Genomic DNA, 20,620 nt, shown 5'->3' with positions numbered 1-20,620 from the left:
GCTTGAACTCATGAACTGTGAGATCATGACCTGCGCCGAAATCAAGAGCCAGGTGCTTAACCCATTGAGCCACCCAGGCACCCTCATCATGTATTTCTATTATCCAATGTAGTAGTTGACTTTAAGACTGCGAGTCAAATGTAGAAAATCTAACCTTATTTTCTACAACTCAATGCAATTTATATTTTGAGCCCCCTTTCCTTCAGGTTGCTAAAAACTTAATTCCTGTGAATTCAGGATTTCTCTCTGATTCCAAGGTCAAATTCAAATTCTGTATGTTTCATGGGGCCATATATTGGAGAGGACATGTCTGCTCCTTGTTATCCATTGGCACTGGTGTCCTTGCAGCCACTGTCCTCCTGCTTTGTCCTTGGCTGAACATCTGCACAGGTGGCTGTCGATTCATCCCAAATTTCTGTCTGCAAGATGCTGTCATACTGGAATTCACCATGATTAGAAAACCCCCTGGAGCTATCTATCCAAGGCCCTATTTACCTAAGCACATCCACAGCTCTTTATTTTCTGGAATCTTTTTGCTTTTCCTGGGGCTTGACCTGGGGAAGAGGCCCAGGCTCTGTTTTGCTGTTGAATCCCACCAACCTATTGTGGGAAGTGGGGCCTTTTTCTCATGCAATGTGATCGAGGCAGCCCTTGTAGGGTGAGGGTACAGGACCCTGTCTCTGCTGCCCCCTAATGTCTAATACGCCTTCCCTTTCCCTTTATTCTCTCCCACCTCCCAGCTGCAGGGGTCTTTTTCTGGAGGGATGGGTGGTGGTGGTGAGATACCACTCTTATTTATGGGCCATTCTCCCAAATATTTTGTTAACAACTCAGTCCTTCTCCTTCTCCAGAATGCTTAGAACTTTGACACTCCAAAGCTATGAAAAATGGCTCTTTCCCTTTTGTTTTCTATTACCCACTCTTTCCCTTAGTGGAATGACCTCTGGCTCAAGAAAGCACTTAAAGGTGGGCTGAAGTAGGGTATGTGGGGAAAAAAAGAGAGTGCGAGGAAGCAGTAATAAATAATTCAAAAATACTATGCTGCCCACTCTGGGGGCTACACAGCAAGACCTAGTTATCATCTCTTCTCTCCACGTTCCCATAGTTGGATGCTCCTGCCTACAATTCTCAAAAAAAAAATAGAAGTTTAATATTTTTGTAGTTTTTAAAAGGAGGTGATAGTTATTATTGATTTCATATAGGGCCATTTTAATGCACTGGCAATTTTTTACAACAAATGTATTATATTCAATATTTTTATTTTCCCCCTCTTCTGCCTCACAAAACATCTATGCATGAGGAAAGAAAATAAGGCACCTAACCTTGAATTTGTTCTTTGCTATATATATATATATATATATATATATATATATATATATATTATTTTTTAATGTTTATTTACTTTTTGAGAGAGAGAGAGAGAGAGAGCATGAGCAGAGGAGGGGCAGAGAGAGAGAGGGAGACACAGAATCTGAAGCAGGCTTCAGGCTCTGAGCTGTCAGCACAGAGCTGGATGCGGGGCTCGAACCCAGAAACCATGAGATCATGACCTGAGCTGAAGTCGGACACTTAGCCAACTGAGTCACCCAGGCGCCCCTATTTGTTACTTTTCATTTTATAACTTTGGTTATTAGAGCATCAGCATGCTCCTTTGCAGAATTAAGAGTTTGTCGTAACTAAGGTAGTCAGTGGGCTACCAATTCCAATCGATTTTGAAGAATTGCTCTGGTTTTCTGAAACCCAAATAAACAGAATTGAGGCTTGGTTTGGGGAGGAATCACTGTATAGGATACTTTCCCACTTTGGTAAACAAGAGAAGGTATGCGGAACATTTCTGGTGTAAAATGCTTTCTCTTTTAGAACTCGAAGTAGACTAAGGGGGGTTAAACTAAACTGAACTTGGAGGTATTTAGCACAAGGTGTTTTGGACCTAATAACCTTTGGATCTAATAACCTTAGGTACGTTTTGGATGATGAGTATATCAGTTCTTCTGGGGCCAAGTTCCCCGTCAAGTGGTCCCCTCCTGAAGTTTTCCACTTCAACAAGTACAGCAGCAAATCTGACGTCTGGTCGTTTGGTGAGTAAATTTGATATTCTTTTGATGGTGGCTGATTTAATACAAGGCCAGTCTTTTTTAAGGTTTGATTTTTTAATATGATGTGGCATTTGAAAAAGGTCTTTTTGCAACTGTGCTTCTATCTTAGGTGTTCTAAACACATCCAGGCTGTCTTTGGCAACTTGTGTCATGCACCTTCTTACAGAAGTCTACTTTTGGATCTTTTCCTTTCCCATTGAGCACTTGCTGTAAAACTATAACAAAGAGTCTACTGATCTAGAAAACAAACTCAGCCAACTTTCCTACACCACAGAGACTTGCAAGGAAAAGGAATCTTAAGGTGTCCCTGAATTTTGAGTGTAACTGATACACTTCATTGTCTGACTACGAAGCAACTCCACCTCATTTATTCCATTACCTTCAAACTTGGTGGAATTTAGATGTTGGCCTCCTTGGGAACTGTCAACTGGAGTTTATATTGTGTAACGTTCTTCACTGAGGAGGAGACACTGTAGACCGTGTCCAGTAGAGTTTGTTCTTCAAGTTGGTTTTCAAAAAGTGGCAATAAATGTGCAATAAGCTATTCTCTTTAGCCCAGACCTCTCCCGATAGCTTCTTGGGTTTGGAAAGACATCTGAACCCTCAGAAGGGTGTGAATTTTATTGTCCACGTAAGGTTAAGCTTGTATCATTGATCTCTTTAGCTGTCCACTGCCTTGTGGTCATCTTGGCAGGTGACATTTTAAGCTCTACGGGAGAGCAGTTAAGTTGTGAGATTCGTGGATAGAAACACAAGGACCTCATCAAGTGGCTGCAGAACAGTTAGAATTTCTGAGCTTTACCTGACCACTTGTCTCTACTTCCCACTGGACAGTGAGCTTCTTGAGCACACGGACCGGTCTCGTTCTTAGAATCTTATGGCTCTAGCAGACTCCTGGCCCCTAATCAATGCACAATACATATTCTTAGAATAAGTGAATAATTAAATGAAGTCCAGATGAGAGCACTGAAGGAGTTTCACTGATCAATCAATCAATCGGTGATTATAGAATATCTGCTTAGGTACCAAGCCCCTGCTAGATATTCCGCCCTACCCAGCAGCCTCATCTTTCAGTGGGAAGAGGGGAACGTGCGCCATCTACTGGTCGGGAAACTCTTGGCCTTAGCAGGCAGCAGAGGCTCCCACAATTCTGTCATTTTCCATGGAATGGCAGAGGGAACGGCAGAATGTTGATTTCAGGGTGTGAAGACATGAGCATACTTAGAAACAAAAGTGCTGGCAGCACTTGCTTTCACTAGGGAGGCAAGTCAAGACCAACGGGAAAGAAAGGCATTGTTTTTACTTGGAATGTTTTCAAATGATAAGCCTGTTCGAAAACTCCAGTACACATAGTCTGATTCCTAGACAGAACCGTTCTCATTCTGGATGATTATAATTCAGAGGCTGGAAGAGGAAAAGGAGGCCTTGTGGTTGGAAACAGTTCTTGCCGTTTCAAGTAACCTCTTGTTTACGTGCATTTTATGTGTAGGAGTTTTGATGTGGGAAGTTTTTACAGAAGGAAAAATGCCTTTTGAAAATAAGTCAAATTTGCAAGTTGTGGAAGCCATTTCTAAAGGCTTCAGGCTGTACCGTCCTCAACTGGCACCAATGTCCATATATGAAGTCATGTACAGCTGCTGGCATGAGGTGAGTGTCCCCTGCTTTCCTACGAAGTTGGCATTCCCAGCATCTGAGAACAGACCTGAGTGTCACAAGCGTTACCTGAGGACTCCAGCATGGCAGGAAGAGGGGTTGTTTCCTGATAATGATCCCTAAGAGCCAGAAGTACTATTTCTTTTTTTTTAAATTAAAAAAATTTTTAACGTTTCTGTACTTTTTGAGAGAGAGAGCAATAGAGAGCACACAAGCAGGAGAGGGGCAGAGAGACAGAGGGAGACACAGAATCCGAACTGTCAGCACACAGCCCGATGCGGGGCCACGAGATCATGACCTGAGCTGAAGTCGGACGCTTAACCGACTGAGCCACCCAGGCGCCCCCAGGAGTACTATTTCTATGTGAAGCTGCCACCATAAGATCGTTAGTCCATTTTGTTTTTATTATTATTATTTTTTAATTATTTTTAATGTTTATTTTTGAGAGAGAGAGAGACAGAGCATGAGTGAGGGAAGGGCAGAGAGAGGGAGAAACAGAACTTGAAGCAGGCTCCAGGCTCTGAGCTGTCAGTACAGAGCCCAACACAGGGCTCAAACCCACGAACTGCAAGATCATGACCTGAGCTGAAGTCAGACGCTTAACCAACTAAGTCACCCAGGGGCCCCGAGTCCATTTGTTTTTAGCAACAGTCTTTCCTCTGGAGAATTCAGTGCATTTTTCAAGTCTTACTTTTCTCAGATTGGCTCCTGCAGAAGCTCTCGGTGCTACTAGAACTTAAGCGATGAGGTGTTTTACTCCTTTAAGAACTGGTGGGTGGAAACGGAGAGTCGAATCAGGTTTGGTAAATTTCCACATTGAAAGAGAAGGAGGGTGTTTTTATTTACTTCAGTCTCCTGCAATTTGTCTTGTTTTCCCCAGGCTAATGGGTTTCAGCTCTTTTTTGGGCACTCAAGACTCCTGATAGATTAAGCCAGAATAGGAATCAAGACAGAAAGTGTGTCAGAAACTTCGAGTCAGGAAATTCTCTCTGGGGGGGTGGGGGTCCAGGTTTTCTTTTTCTTGAAATGCTGAGCTTAAAAATAAAACCAGGCATATTCTATCTTTTCTGGGCACAGACTCAACACACCTCTCTCCTTCATATCAGACTCCTCTGTGATTTTTGACAGCTTTCTGTCTCCAGCTGACAGTGTTAGTCAAGAAAAACCGCAGCTAAATGAGGAGTTTTTCTCCTGGCTGAGAAACCATGATGACTGAAAAACTCAGTATTTCAAGAGTGATGTTGTTCACATTCCAGAGATGTATTAGTTTTATAAAGATCCTTGGTGTATGAAAATATTATGCATATGATGAGCTGCTCTGGAAGGAATCTTGAAAAACATCGGAAAATGTTAAATGAGCTATTAGTAGCCAATGGCTGCCTTAAGAGCTTCTCTGCAATAACAATGTAAATAGCTCAGAAACCTATATCGTATGTGGAACAATATACAGGTACATGGCATAAAATATAACTCTTATTGAGATTTTATTTATCGGTGGAGAGGAAAAAGGAGAGTAAATCCGAGGCTGGCAGGAGGACCCCGTAAGTGATGTCAGTTTCAAATTGTAGTCAGAACATTGATTAAAACAACGTTTTTAGTTATGCTGATTTACTTGTTTGCAAAAGGTGATTTACACACAACTCTTTAAGGTGGTCTAAATACCACCTTAGGTCCCTTTAAATTCAAATTTAAGTGCTTAGGTCCTAAGTGCTTAGGTCCCTTTAAATTCAAATATGATTATGTTTGTACTGATACACACACACTGATACACACATAACTGTTTCATAGGCTCTTCTACCTGCAGAACGTCAGCCTCCTCAAAAAACTCCACAAATTATTCCTGGAATCTCCAGGAGGACTTGAACGTGTGCTTATGTATCCTTCTGCTTGACCCTTTTTATCGATGCCATGTGTTTATAAACCAGTAAGAGTGGGGGCTCCCCATGAACCCAGTTGGCAGCGATCTTGGTGAGAATGTAGCTACCGTGAGTAGTTCTATTTCCCATGGATTTCAAAGATGCCAACAGGGTCATCTTTTCTACCCTCGTGGAGCCAAAGCCAAACCACATCCCCTGGTGAAATAGGAAAAATGTTCCAGACCTTGTCTCCATGACCGTGGATTTTGTTGACTGAGCCTTAAGACTGCACAGTCTAGGCCCCAGGACCTGCAAAGTCCTTTATGAAAACATGGCTTGTGCTTTCTGACTGAAATCTTTCCTTTTACAGGGGACCAAATGTAGTAAATAACTGGGGAAGAGTGTAACAGCCTGGTACTCTGGATGCCCATTCTCTCCCAGCCCTTGTTTTTACCCCGTGCACATCATGTCACCCGAAAAGATCTCTAGGGCAGTGCTGTCCAGTGGGACTTTCTGTGATGGTGGAAATGTGTTATGTCTGCCCTCTCCAATATGGTACCCACACCTGGCTCTTGAAAAATTGGAAAGTGGCTAGTGTGACTGAGAATTGAATTCCAAAATATATTTAATTTTAATTAATTTAAATTTAAATAGCCACCTGTGGCTGGTGTCTGCAGCTCAGGCTATTTTATTTTTGCAGCCCTCTACTCTTATATTTTCACACTCATGCTTCATTCAACTACCAGTCTTGTCCTTTGCATCAGCCAAGGTGTCATTCTCTTCCATTCGTGGAGAACCAGCCTAGATCCAGGTCCCTGCCAGCCCGTTCCAGAGCCGGTATCTGAGTGAATTCTACGCTGAGCTGACCATCTTTATTTCCCTTTTCCAGAAACCCAAAGGCCGCCCGACGTTCACTGAGTTGCTGCAGGTTCTCACAGAGATTGCGGAGACCTGGTGACACGAATGGGAGGCCAACCCAGAGGATCATCTTGCAAAATTATCACAAAAGGAAATCCTGTTCGGGGTCACTGATGATGAACACCTTCCTTTAGAGTTGCTGACTCTTGGAAACAGTGCAAAGATCACAGGCTTTTCAAACTTTAAAATTTAAAAATACTCTGACAGTCATATTTTCTACAGGGATGTCTTTGAAAGGGACTTTCCGACTCTCATTTTTCTGTGTTGTTCTCCGTGTCCCATACGTGAAGAGGGGGAAAATGCTCCATAGTGGTCTTCATAGTGGCTGCTCTTCCTGAGAAGAGCCCTGGGAGCCCCTGAGAGTGAAAAACTCTGCCAACTCATGGAATAAAGGAGCCTCCCCTGCAGAATTCAACCCTTTTGAGCTGGACGGACCTTTGTGGAAGATGCACCTTTACAAGACACGTGAATGTGAACATTCTTAAACTGTCTTTTATAATCTCTCCTATGTTATTTAAGGACTTGGTTTTGCACATACCTGATTATTTTGGAGACAGTTTCTTGTATTCCAGTTTTAAACACTGTGAAGGCAAAGTTCTTTGAACAGGTCCCGGTGACATTTCTGTTTCCAGTAATATCCATTGTCAGGGTCAGTTGAGAACTTGAATTTGAATTCTGCAGTTTCACGCTTTGTCCATGTGAAACTGGATGACTTAAGAAGCCTCCTTTTAAAACGGGTAATGCTGGGTGATGGGTACTGAGGAGGGCACCTTTTGGGATGAGCACTGGGTGTTGTATGGAAACCAATTTGACAATAAATTTCATATATTGAAAAAAAAATAAAATAAAACGGGTAATAGATCTATTTTCTTTTCCCTACAGTGTCAAAGAATGCTTATTGCACAGTTGGGTAAAGAAAAGTGACACATTTTGAAGATTTCATATCTTTTCCGAGTTAAATTCTCAAACAATTTCTTTTGTGTATAGTTGACATTATATTCGTTTCAGGTAGACAGCATAGTGATTCAACGTCTCTGTATGTTATGCTGTGCTCAGCACAAGTGCGGCTGCCATCTGTCACCATACATTGTTATTACCATATCACTGACAATATTTCATATGCTCCGCCTTTTATTCCTGTGACTTATTTATTCTACAACTGGAAGCCTGTATCTCCCACCCCCACCCCCGCTCTCCAGCAACCATCCATTTGTTCTCTGTATTTATAGGGCTTCTGTAAGAAACCTCATTTTGTCATAGGAAATTCCTCCAGTACCTCTCTAGAAGACGGCTTGCTTTTCTCCTAAGAACAAGAGGAGGCAAACACTAGAGAGCCAAGCGTCACCTCCAACTCCCATTATTTCTGAAGCCCGGGGTTTTAGATTCAAGATAAAAATAACCACGGTCATAATTAAATCTTAATTCCTCGGGCGCTGTTCGTAGGAATGATTGGAAATGTGTCTTGATCATTGTGAGCGGTTCAGAATTAGCGTAGGAAGAAGGGTGTGGCAGAAGGCACACGTGTTGTCATCGTGAGGTTTCGCGCTGGGAGTCTGTCGTCTGATATCGCCCTACCCTGCGTCGTGGTTCTGCGTTAGGATTCCCAGTAGATTGTAAGTTGCCGTGTGGCAGCAGTTGTGACTTTTAAGTCCTAGTTCCCTGTTCCAAGAATGATGTATTTGAGTGTCAGTGGTACTTGGTCCGTGCACTGAAATGATGAGCATCCAACGCGAGAATGGCCAACTTTGGTAATTCAAGTGGTGGTCTCGGAAATACTTGTGTGAGATCCCCTGGTGTTTCTGAGACTATCAGACCCTTTTTCCTCATGATCTGGGAGGCGAGACAGGGCTCCCACTGCTGAGATCTTAGGTCAAATAAGATAACGCAGACGTTACGTGCAAGAGGGCGCGAGACTATCAAACCAGCAAAAGCCAAGGCCGGGGGCAAGATTAATGTTATGGCAACAGAACAGGACATCCAAATGCTGAAGAGTTAGGATTGACCACAGGGCATCCCGCCGTCACGATCACTGCCATGCAGGGAGACGGAGTTCAGAGACGGAGTGAGTCCAGAGAGGAGTCCTTCCTGGAGGTGTGATGGCAGCCGCCAGCTCTCCTATGAGCAATCATTGGTGGTGGTAGGCAAGCTCTATTCCTTTTAACACTTCATCAGAGCGTGAGATACTCAGAAACAGAAGTAACTGGAGATAACACGTATGTAACTGAGGTGCCAGATAATGGGTGAATTTGGAATGTCTTTTTGTTTTTAATGTTTATTCACTTTTGAGAAAGGGAGAGACAGTGGGTGAGCAGGGGAGGGGCAGGCAGAGAGGGAGACACAGAATCCGAAGCAGGCTCCAGGCTCCGAGCTGGCAGCACAGAGCCCGATGTGGGCCTGGAACTCGCCAACCATGAGATCGTGACCTGAGCCAAAGTGGGAGGCTTAACCAACTGAGCCACCCAGCTGCCCTGAATTTGGAATGTTTTTAGACAGAGATTCATCGTTCTTTGTCTAGCAAAAGAAAAAATTTCTTAAAAAAAAAAAAAAGAAAGAAAAAATTTCTTTAAAGAAGTCACAGAACTTCTCTTAGAAGGGAACCCTGTTTTGTAAACAATGGTAGTATTTGTTCTTGTGAGGAGTTCTCTGTGGATAGCTTAGTTTGGGGTGAGACAGCGCAACAAACAACTCTGCATAACAAATGAACAGGCAGGTTAGGGCTTGGTCGCCGAGGAGAGCCCTAAACAAGAAAAGACAGGAGCTCAAAGGAGCGAGGGAAGCTCTGAAACAGACGGAATCTGCAGGCCAAGCGCAAAATATGTTCAGTGTAAATACTCATCGGGCAAGAGTAGCCAAAGGGCTTTTTTTGTTTGCTTTAGTAAACTTTTTACTGAAGTACAATACATGGTTGTCCTATTGTGTGGGTAACATGCTCCACCCACAATCAAACTCACAGGACCCGATAGCATTTCATTCAGCACTATGTCTGCTCAGTTTTTAAGATGGATTAAGGGCAGGGAAGAGCATGCGCAGCCCTTCTGTTTCTTTTGTTCTTTTTTTAAGCTTATTTATTTTTGAGAGAGAGAGAGAGAGAGAGAGACATGCGGAGCATGAGCAGGGGAGGGGCAGAGAGAGAGGGAGACACAGAATCCGAAGCAGGCTCCAGGCTCTGAGCTGTCAGCACAGAGCCCGACGTGGGGCTTGAACTCCTGAACAGTGAGATCATGACGCTTAACTGACTGAGCCACCCAGGTGCCCCACAGCCCTTCTGTTTCAAGGGGGGGGGGGCCTATCAACTGCTTGTGTGCATAGATGCTTGGGTCCCTCCTCACCCACCTAGAGAGTATGATTGCTGGTGATAAGGTATGTGGAGTTTGTCCTTAGGCAAAGAAGGTTCTATCTCGGTTTCCCATCTGTCATGTAGGCCTACAATTCTCAGGTTTCCCAGCCCACGTGCTTTCTCACAGAGCAGAGATTTTCGCAGCATACAAAACACATGTCTGTCCCTGGGACCCAACATTCCAAATGTATCTTGGGACATATTGAAGGCACTGTGCCATTCATTTGCCATCCAAGTGCTGGGAGAACGCAAACCTAAAATCCAGACAGATCTAGGTCTGGGATAAAAAGAGTACAGGTCTGCTGTTAACACCTTGTTCACATACATAAGGTACACAAGTCATGTGTACATGGCTTAGTTTTCATAAAGTGAATATATCCGTGTAACTAGCACTCAGATGAAGAAATGGTACATTCCAGAATTTCAGAATCCATTCTCATTCCCTATTCGAGTCATTCATCCAGCAGTAATCAATATCCTGATTTCCAACACTGTGGATTGGTAGGGGCTTTCTGGAATTTTATGTAAATGGAATCCTATGATATGTACTCTCTTGTGCCTGGCTTCTTCCACTCAATATGTTCATTTTCCCCATCCATGTTGTGTGTAGTTGTGTTTCATCAATTCGTATTTCTGTATAGTCTCCCACTGTATAATTATACTGCTGATTATTTGTTCTACTCTTGATGGACTTTTGGGTTGTTTCCAGTTTGGCTCTTAGGGTCGGTGCTGCTATGAACATTATCCTACATGTCTTACAGTAAAAATATGTATGTGTATCTGTTCTGTGGATGCCTAAGGGTGGAGTTGCAGGACCAACAAGTATGTGTATGTTCAGCTTTTGGAAATAGTGCCAAGCAGCGTTCTAAATGCACATTACCAAGGACACAACCAGCCGCTGTGTATGAACGTTCTAGTCGCTTCACACCCTCAACGGTATTTGGAGTTGTCTTATTACAACGGCCAAAGGATTTGTATGGGCAAGGACGTCTCCTCTTAACTTTTGTTTGTTGAGCCGCAGTAATCTCAGCCCCCTACTCTTTGTGGTCAGCATAGCAGGATGCCCTGTGCACAGCCGAAAGTAAATAGTATTTGAGGGGCTGGAAGTGATTTGGGGTGATACAAAAGGATAATATTAGAGATGAAATGCAGAGAAGGGGAATTTGATAGAAGCAAGAACTTGTATCTGGAGATATTTTGAAAGATCTGGGTGTCTCACCATGTGTGGGATGAATACGTACACACACACACACACACACACACACACACATTTCTTTCCAGGGAGTGGGGGTCTTATTAAATGGAAGTCCATGATTTGATGAGAAATTTCATAGGTTTGTCTAAATAAGTTTGGGTGTAGGCATCAGAGCCAGATGCATTGCTTGACCTGGAGAGAAACTGGAAAAAAGAAGGGGAGGAGAGAAGCAGATCAAAAAGCTAGAGGGAGGAGGACATTGCCTGATGGCAGTAAGAGACTTGGGGGAGCAGGAACATTTGTTTTCTTATGTTTGTCCTACCCCTATCCCTATAACCCCAGCTATTCCTTAAAGTCAATTGGCCTCATGAAGGCTGTTTGGATTTTAGTGTGTGTGTGTGTGTGTGTGTGTGTGTGTGTATTTCGCATGGTGCAGGGCAGGGACCATATGGAACATGCCTGGGAAGAAGAAACTGGGAGGCAGAAGAAACTCTAAGCATATAAGCCTGCAGAGAATTTGTCTAAATCTTGGGAAAGACTTTGGTTGTGTACAGTTGTACAACAGCTACACTGAGGATTTAACTTGGTTTTGAAGATAAAAAGAACCCCCCCTAACATCTGGGCTACAGACATGTGACTTCATAGCAATCTGGGTAACTGGCAGAATCAAGGAGTTCTTCTCTGGTTGACAGCTGCGTTAGCGGAAAAATCCAATATAAATGGTATGGGAAACAGAAGGGAATGTGTAACAGAAGAGTATCAGCCAGTGACACAATGGAAGAAGGAAAGTACGGACCAGGGCGGAGCCATGTCCCTGAGCCACGCCCAGAGAAGAACTGGATGTTAAACAGAGGACCTCATAACACACACACATGTTCACACATAGCCACTGTAAATACACTGCCCAACACTCAGTGTAAGAAGCATAACATTATTTTTCTGAATCAAATTAAGCCTGATTTGGGGTCTCTCCCTTGCTGTGGTTGGTGAGAAATGTCTTATGTGAGAAGACACTGTGCCTGACTCCCCAAGGCAGTATGGGAACCGTGGAAGCTTATGTACTACATGGAAAATAGAGGTGAGGGGTAGGCATGGAGGGAGGGCTGTCCTGAGCCCTACGTGTTCAGTGGTTCCTCTTTCAGGTTGTAGCTGTCCCTGGTCCTCTGCTTCTGTCAGGCATACAGATTCCCCTTGTAGGAGTCCTCCCTGCTCACATGGGCTCGGCCACAGAGAACCTCAGCCCCGCTCTCTACGGGGGCCATTTTCATTAGTGCTCAGCTCCCTCCATATCGTGTGGCCACTCCCCCATTCTCAGCACTGCAGAGCTTGGGCCTTGACTATTAGAGAAAAGATATTTTAACATGTGTTAAAACAGTAAGGAAGACTTTATTCAAGACTATTGCGATAGGGAAGAGAGACGGAATTCAACTCCAAATACAGCAAAGACAGTTGGGACGTACAGCCAGAGTGAGGGGCTCAGTAGATGGACAGTTACCAAATGGAGATATCAGGGGTAGATATCAGGGGTAGATATCAGGGGGATTCTTGCTAAACTGGCTTGACAGGATTCTTACTAAGGGTAGACCATGGATGGGCCCGATGATGAGGCCTAGACAAGAAGAGGGCTCAGAGGAGCTGGACTGAAGTTTGGTCAAGGAGGAACTCTGTTGCCACCTAACACATTAGCCCCAGTGTTGGGAATTCAGCCTCTCAGTCCCAGAACAGCCCATTTCCATACCTCATCTCTAGGGGCCAGCTTCTTCTTCCTCTCCTTTTGTTCCATCTGGCGTAATGGCCCTCATTGGATCTAAGCCTCAAATGCTATTTACTTTCATCCCAGGAAGTCTGGGTGTCCTATGGAGCACATGCCTTTAGAATCACAATCCTGTCTCTTTCTCCTGGGATGAGAGTCGGGGAGCAAGAACTTTCCTATAGGAAACCAACCAAAACAAAACCAGAACATGAATGCCTTACACCAGTCGGTTGCCTTTCCCCCCTTGCTCCCTTGCCCATATTGTCCTGCTCTGTCTTTGTGTCTGCCCTGAATTGTGTTTCCTGGGAAGCTTCTTCTAAACACGACAGAACTTAGGATAAAGTTGGGGGATGATATACTTTCCAGGCTTCCTAAGGACTATGTGGTTTGGGCAAGGGGCAGACTTCCCAGCTGTCTCTACAAAGTCTTCTTCATCCTGACCATAGTTTTTCTAGGCCTAGTATTCTTCCTCTAGTTTAGCGTTTCTCAGTCTCAGTGCTACGGACATTTTGGGCTGGATAATTCTTTTTTTTTTTTTTAAGTTTATTTATTGAGGGGCAGGAAGGGCAGAGAGAGAAGGGGACAGAGAACCCCAAGCAGGGCTCAAACCCACGAATTATGAGATCATGACCCGAGCCGAAATCAAGAGTCAGACACTTAACTGCCTGAGCCACTCAGGTGCCCCAGGACTGGATAATTCTTTATTGTAGAAAGATATGTTGTGTCTTGGTAGGGTATTCAGTGGCATCCTTGCCCTCTACTCACTATGCCAGCAGCACACCCCAGCCCCAATTGTATGACAACAAAAAAATGTCTCAGGAACTTTGCCAAATGACCCCTGAGGGGCAGAATAGCCCTTGGTTGAGAACCACTGATCTAGTTACAAAAGCTTCTTGACCTGGGATTAAAGAGATCCATAAACTTGAGCAACAACAACAACAAATCACACATTTATTTTTATGGATCTTTAACTAAAAGTCAGTATATTCTGTAATTCCAAATACAGGTAAAACAAAACAACAACAGAATCCAGTATTTTATATTAGCAGTTTCTGTGACTTTGTTGCATTGTGAAAAACTGTTATTTTCATATCATGTGACAGTTGTTTCAGCTTTTTGGGGGAGAAAAATCTACGTTTATCACTACTTCAAAGACATGAAACTTTTAGAACTGCCACTAGATCTTTTCATTTTACTAAATAAAAAAAAGACATATTACTTAAGGCACACGTGTCTTTAAAATATTTTGATACCTTTTTTCAAGATGATTACTTACCTTATTCTCTATATTTTTGTTTTATGCATTTAAGGGCCTTATTCTGAGAAGGGGTATATAAAGGCTTCACCAGATTTCCAAAGTGATCTGTAACATGAAAAAAATTAAGAACCTCCATGTTGAACAGAACTTCTGAATCTGGAAAGGTCTTTGTTGGACTACACCAATGAACAGCTGCTTATTGTGGTATTAACAGAAACCCCTTGAGGATTTAGTGTGGCCAATGCTGCAGGCAGATTCTCCAATGGAAGATCCATCCAGGCCCTTTCCATCCTCAGAGCCATCTCTGTGTCTTGTCCCCTTTGCCGGGGATGGCCCTCAGTTCTGGTTTGCACGGCCTCTCTTTCACCCACCTTCTACCCCCATGGTGAGTGTGATGTGGGTGCAATGAGTCTGACCCCACGTTTGGCAGCAGAGAGGGAGGCTGGATGATAATCAGACCCTCCAACCGGCATGGAGTCCAACCCCAGATGGGTATTCCTGGCTCTCTTCTCCTCCGGAGCTCCCACACCTAGCTAGCTGGAGGGAGAGAAGGGGATGAGTCAAGTCTCGCGGGATGCCAGGGTGGCTCCATTCCACTTCCAAAACAAGAAGGCAGAAAAAAAAAAGCCAAATTCAGATAAACATTTTTGACCATCACCCCTGGTAGGGAGGTGCTACTGGCATCTAGTGACTAGGGACCAATGATGTTGGGAAACATCTTATAATACACAGCACATTCCCTCACAAGGGAAGAATTATCCAGCCCTAGGTCAATAGTGCTGAGGTTGAATCAGGTATTATTGGACCATATGACTGTTAAGTCGAGGGGTGCAGAAATTCACCCTGTGATTATAGTTCCAGCTCCTTTTCTTGGTCCTTAGGCTGCCTCCTCTTCCTTCCCACTCCATCCTCAGATGAAAAGTGGCTGCTGTAGCCACATACCTCACCTTGACACTTCATATCATCCAAAGGGAGAAGACATCTTTGTCCCAGCATTCGTACCAGAGTCCTGATATTCTCTCTTACTGGATCAGAGCCACATACTTCCTTGAACAAATCTCGGCAGGCTCGGGTATGGAATGCTTTGATTGGCTTAGCCTTGGTCACATGTTCTCACAGGAGCCAAGGATGGAACCCATTTACCCACAACCACTTGGAAATAGAAATGGTGAGCTCTAGAGAGGCAGGGAAGGGAGGGTAGTAACAGATGCTGGAATGATAATCAACAAATATGCACTGCTCTACTCTTCCTAATTCCTCTTGCTTTCTGGCCCTTTAGCATGTGATCTGCTATCTTTTCTAGTAACCAGTTGGAGGCATTCAACTATGATCCATGCTTCTTTAATGCAGATTAGCTCAAACATAATTAGTAAATTGGGGAATTTTTCTGTGTTAAGGTCCAGTTTTCTCCAGCACCTGAACGTTTTGGAAGTGATCTGGAGTAAGCTTTCTCACAATTAAAGAGAGAGCTTTAGCAATATATGAGGCTCTTAAGTAGAAGCTGAGGGGAACCTGGGTGGCTCAGTCAGTTAAGCATCAGACTCTTAATTTTGGCTCAGGTCATGATCTCACGGTTCACGAGATTGAGCCCCATTTGGGGCTCTGAGCTGGGCTGGAGCCTGCTTAAGATTCTCATTTTCTCTCTCTCAAAAGAAGAAGAAGGAGAAGGAGAAGGAGAAGGAGGAAGAGGGGGAAGGGAGGCAAGGGAGAAGAGGAGGGGGAAAGGGGGAGAGGGGAAGTAGAAAGGGGAAGGGGGGAGGGAGAGTGTACACATAATCAAGAAATGTCATGGACCACTGTACTCCCTTAACTGATTAAACCCCTTTAAAAATTTCTGGGCCAGGCAGAAACCTTGGAGTTGGCTTTTGGACAAGACTCCACCTCTTCCCCAGGTGGCCAGCCTCCTGAATAAAGCTCATATTCCTTTCTAATAAAAAACCTGTCTCTTGAGTATTGCCCTTTCCAGCTGTGGGCCTCTGAACCTGGGTTTCAGTAACATTTCCACACAATGGTGGATTGTTTTTCTTCTGGTTGTATTGTCTAACCTCAGGTAGTTATCAGTTCTTTTTGGTAGAGATCTCACCTTTTCCAGAAAAATTTGACGTACACATGATTTTCTATATCTCCCTTTCCCTACTTACGTAGAGAAAAATACATCACGTTAAAGACTGACACCATATTAATAGAAAAAAAGATGCCTGAATAAGTCCGTAGAAAAATATAAATTCACATAGATAGATAAATGTTTAATAGAGGCAGTAGAGTATCCTTGCGTCTATAGCAAGGATGGAAATTTCGCCACTCTACTGCCAGATGCAGGCAACCTGTAGCTAATTTACTTCCTCTGTAACTATCCTATTTTCCTCATGTTTTCCCACTTGCCAATGCTGGGAAAATCCAATTTAGCTTAATCTCGTAATTTCTGCCCAGGACAAAAAAATGAAAACATTCTTCATAAGTAAATAGGGTAGTCATTCAGATTTTGCCTTTCCATCTCTCTGTTTCTGCCAAGGTAGTATCTGGGTATAGAAGGGAGAGGGGTGACTTTATCCAGGGGCGATATTCAAAATATTTAACAACTGATTTGGCACAGGCACAGACCAATCAGAAGCTGACTGGCAGTAATCAGTCCAACCCTTCCAATGCAGACTGTGACCATCAGCCCCTGCAAGGTGACCTTGAAGTGGTGACGTGACTGGGAGGGCTGCTTGGATTGGAACAGGGTTCCTGGCACCTCTGGTCTCAACAATATTTCTTATCAACCTACTTGGCTGGCTCACCCTGCTGGCATTTGCAGACCAAGTTGGTGGCTGTGTGGGTTGGTCTCTCCCGACTTGATCAGGGCACAGAAGCCCTTCCTGGCTGACTCGACCTCACCCCAGGGCTTGCTGGCACTGTAGGCTCCACCATAGCTTCCACTTGTCCTTGGGCTGGGCTGCTGGTGCAGCTGGTCATCCAGCTTCTCATATGGTGGGCGCCATGACAGCATTTCCGGTGCTTGATTCAGCTTCTTCCCACTCCCAACTCGAGCACATATGGAAACTTCTGAGTCCCAAACATATCATAAGGGGACTGAGCATAGCTCAGAAAATGTTCTTCACTTCTTCAGTGTTCTTCTATCTCCGTTCTTCTCAAACTTTAATGTACATACAGTCGCCTGCAGACTTTGTTAAAATGCAGATTCTGATTCAGTAGGTCCTAAGTGGGACCTTACATTCTGCATTTTTAAAGCTCCCAGCTGATGTCAAAGGTGCAGATCCTTGGAGATATCCTTCCTCCCAGGTGACTTTTGCATCCCCATACCCAGCAGGCTAACAGGATTCAGAGAGAAGGAAATTGACTTGTGGGTAAGTACAGGTATTTTGAAAATATCCCCATGACATGCGGCAACAGACAACTTCATAGTTGATGCTGTGGGTTAATCTTCCAAAAGGCAGCTACAATCCTTTGTTCTTCTTTTTATGCAAAGTTGAAATACTCAGCTTTCAAGGCTCGCTTGCAGCAAGCGTGCGTACACAGAAAATTTCACATAATGAAATGCAGCCAGAAGCACCTGAGGGGAGCTTCCCTTCCCAAATAAAAAGCTGAGACTCACCAGAAAGAGAACTCTTTTCCTCTTCCCTGTTGGAGCGTGGCTTTGAGACCTGAGGGAAACAGACACAAAGAGGAGGGCCCATAGATAGGGTTGCTGGATAAAATATAGGCTGTCCAGTTAAGTTTAAATTTCCGGTAAGCAACAAATAAGTTTTTAGAGTTAAGTGCTGTGGTCACCGCTCCTGTGGTGGTCAGCCCCAGAAGTGGATGGAGACCCATCCCAAATTTGGCTCAGAGGTTGAGACTGTTGACACCAAATACATAGCAAGAAGGTACGAAAGGTTTATGACTCACAAAATGAGGGTTTCTGCAGACATCTGCTGGGCATATCCCCAGGGGATCCAGATGGGGCGACTGCCTTGGAGTTTCGTGGTGATGAGGGGTAGGGCTGAGATGAGGGGGCTGCGGGTGCGGAGTTTGAACTCCCAGCTGGTACCAGGGAGGGAGCAGACAGCCTTTCTTATCAGCTTGCTCAGGTGTGGGGCAGAAAGGACCTTGAAAGCTGTTGGCAAGCATCAAACTTGGAGTTAGATTGTTGCAGTGAGTATTTCCAAATATTGCATGCGACGTACTTATACTAAATGTATTTGTCAGAAATTCAAATTTAACTGCTTGTCTTGTATTTTTGTTGTTGCTGTTAAATCTGGCGGGCCTCTCCGAGGAGCAGAAAGAATGGCCTGGGTCCCTCCTAGGATTGTGGGGCTACTGCTCCAACTTGGAATGGCCCACTTCCAGACTGCTTGTTATATGACACGAATGAGCCCCCATTTATTTAAGCCACTATTAGCTGTTCAATGACTTGAAGCCAAGCCCAGTCCTAAATGATGCTGACTCTTCTGTTGGCAGCTATTGAACTATGTACTTCTCCTTAGGTATGGATTATGTAACTTATTGCAAAGATTGTTGAAACCTGTCTAAGGAATTGAAAACAACCATAGAATATGCAGATGTTATATTTCAGCACTCAAAAAAAAAAAAAAAACAAACAACAAAACAACTGTGAAATTGGGATGTGACTTCTAATAGGTGGGGCCTTAGATTTAGATCTAGGTGGTGCTCAGCCCTGGCTGCATATTAAAGTCATCTGGGGAGCTTTTAACAAACACTGCTGCCTCTATCCACCCTCAGAAGTTTTATTTAATTGGTCTGGGGCTGCGCCCAGGCATGATAATTTTAAAAAGCTCCCTCAGTGAATGTAATGTGCAACCAGGGCCAAAAATCATTGCACCGGATAAAATACTTCATGTATGTGTAGACACGTTCAGTCTGCATCAACGCTTCTTATGAAGTTTTTTAAAAGTTGGAACAAAGATGTCCCCTCAATGCCTGATGACTAAGCTGTCCCCTTGCTAACTTGACAAATGCTTTAGCTAACCTGCCCGCCAGCCATCAGAATAGCTATGCTATTCATAGCTAAGGAGAGTGGAGGAAATACAGTGCCTTTTTACAAGGTGCCAGAAACCCAAGGCAGGGAGCTTGGTAGCATCTCCTCGCTTGATTTCAACCCTAGCGGGTCGCTGGAGAAGAATTTAAAAGGTGCCAGAAACGGGTGGGATTCTCCTCTGTACATCTCCCTGAAGGGGGCCACCCTACATGCTGAATTCCATGAAACCCCAGGAAAGAGCCAGAGGTTCGAATGTTTAAAAAAAAATTTTTTTTTTAACCTTTATTCATTTTTGAGACAGAGAGAGACAGAGCATGAACGGGGGAGGGTCAGAGAGAGGGAGACATAGAATCGGAAACAGGCTCCAGGCTCCGAGCCGTCAGCACAGAGCCCGACTCGGGGCTCGAACTCACGGAACCGTGAGATCACGACCTGAGCCGAAGTCGGCTGCTTAACCGACTGAGCCACCCAGGTGCCCCTCGAATATTTTAAAAAGGAGTTTGTTGTTTGTTGTGGAGCCTGCTCCTTAAATGGCGGAGATGAGAGTCAGCTGAGCTTACCTCTGACTTTGAAGCAAGCCTCGCTTTCTTGTCTGCTTGGTAGCAAAATTGAACGTGTTTCTGCGTGGCTACAGATATTAGATCTCATCCTTGATGTCTCATTCACCATTCTGGAGTTATGGCCTTTCAGAGACATTGGACTCTAGTTAATCTCATTCTGCTGGACTGTAAATCGTCCCGATGTTATGAAAATAGATCATGTGCTCATATTGTGGGTACCTGCTTCAGCCAGCCCCAGCTACGCCGAACTGTGCGGGCAAAACAAGCGTAACACTTGATCCTGTTTGACCAGTTCCTCCAAGCTTTTTATTTTTCCTTTTGCCTCGGGCTAATCTTCAATCAGCAGGCACCTCCCCATAAGGGGACCTGCGCTGTGTGACTTAAATTGCATTGAATTCCTTAAGTCTGTCTGATTCTAAACCAGTTTGGTTCTCACAGTAAGACAACATCATGGTGCCGTTGATGTTGACTCTCCTTTCTGCCTGTGTAAACTTAACCGGGCAGCTTCCCTTTGCTGAGTCTGTCTCAGCTTTCTGGAAAGATTGAATCGCCGCATTACAAAGTCTCCACACTATGGTCCTGAAAGCAGTCTCTCCAAACTGGTGGACAGACTTGCCCTTTTTTTCTGTGCATGCAAGACTACTCAGAAGGAATTAAGTTCAAGTAAGGTGACAGGGGTAAATAAAACCCAATTCTACCAATAGGAATTTTTCTGTCTCCTCTAAGGCTTGCCCATTATAACCCAGCTTTATAGTTTCATGAGTTAAGGAGAAGAGTAATCTCTTTTATTCCAATGTCTTTTATTTAAAACTCTTGCAGTGATACGATGAGATGTTAGTGGTAAAAACAAAGGCAAAAGTTAATTGATAGAGGGAGAGACTTTCTAAGTCAGAGGGCTATTTTGCCCATTCCTGGTCTAGGAAACAATCTGTTTTATTGAGCTTAGACTGTGGATGTCTTTGAGTGTACTATCCGGACGTTTGTTAAGTACACTTAACTCTAGGAGGAGCCGCATG

At 44.1% G+C, this 20,620-nt stretch overlaps 1 protein-coding gene across 2 annotated transcripts in view; it reads left to right on the top strand.

The window, feature by feature from the left end:
* Positions 1 to 7,219, top strand: part of TXK (TXK tyrosine kinase) — a 61,838-nt gene extending 54,619 nt beyond the window's left edge. For both annotated transcript variants that reach the window (XM_049632016.1, XM_049632017.1), the window contains 3 exons: positions 1,960 to 2,078; positions 3,586 to 3,743; positions 6,495 to 7,219. In XM_049632016.1, coding sequence (XP_049487973.1) covers positions 1,960 to 2,078; positions 3,586 to 3,743; positions 6,495 to 6,563 — 346 coding nt within the window. In that variant the 3' untranslated portion in view covers positions 6,564 to 7,219. The remainder of the gene's footprint in view (positions 1 to 1,959; positions 2,079 to 3,585; positions 3,744 to 6,494) is intronic.
* Positions 7,220 to 20,620: the final 13,401 nt, after the last annotated feature.

The sequence above is a fragment of the Panthera uncia genome, chromosome B1, assembly GCF_023721935.1.
Source record: "Panthera uncia isolate 11264 chromosome B1, Puncia_PCG_1.0, whole genome shotgun sequence".
Classification (NCBI taxonomy): Eukaryota; Metazoa; Chordata; class Mammalia; order Carnivora; family Felidae; genus Panthera; species Panthera uncia.
Note: the sequence above shows the minus strand (reverse complement) of the source record. Positions and strands in the feature narration are given on the sequence as shown.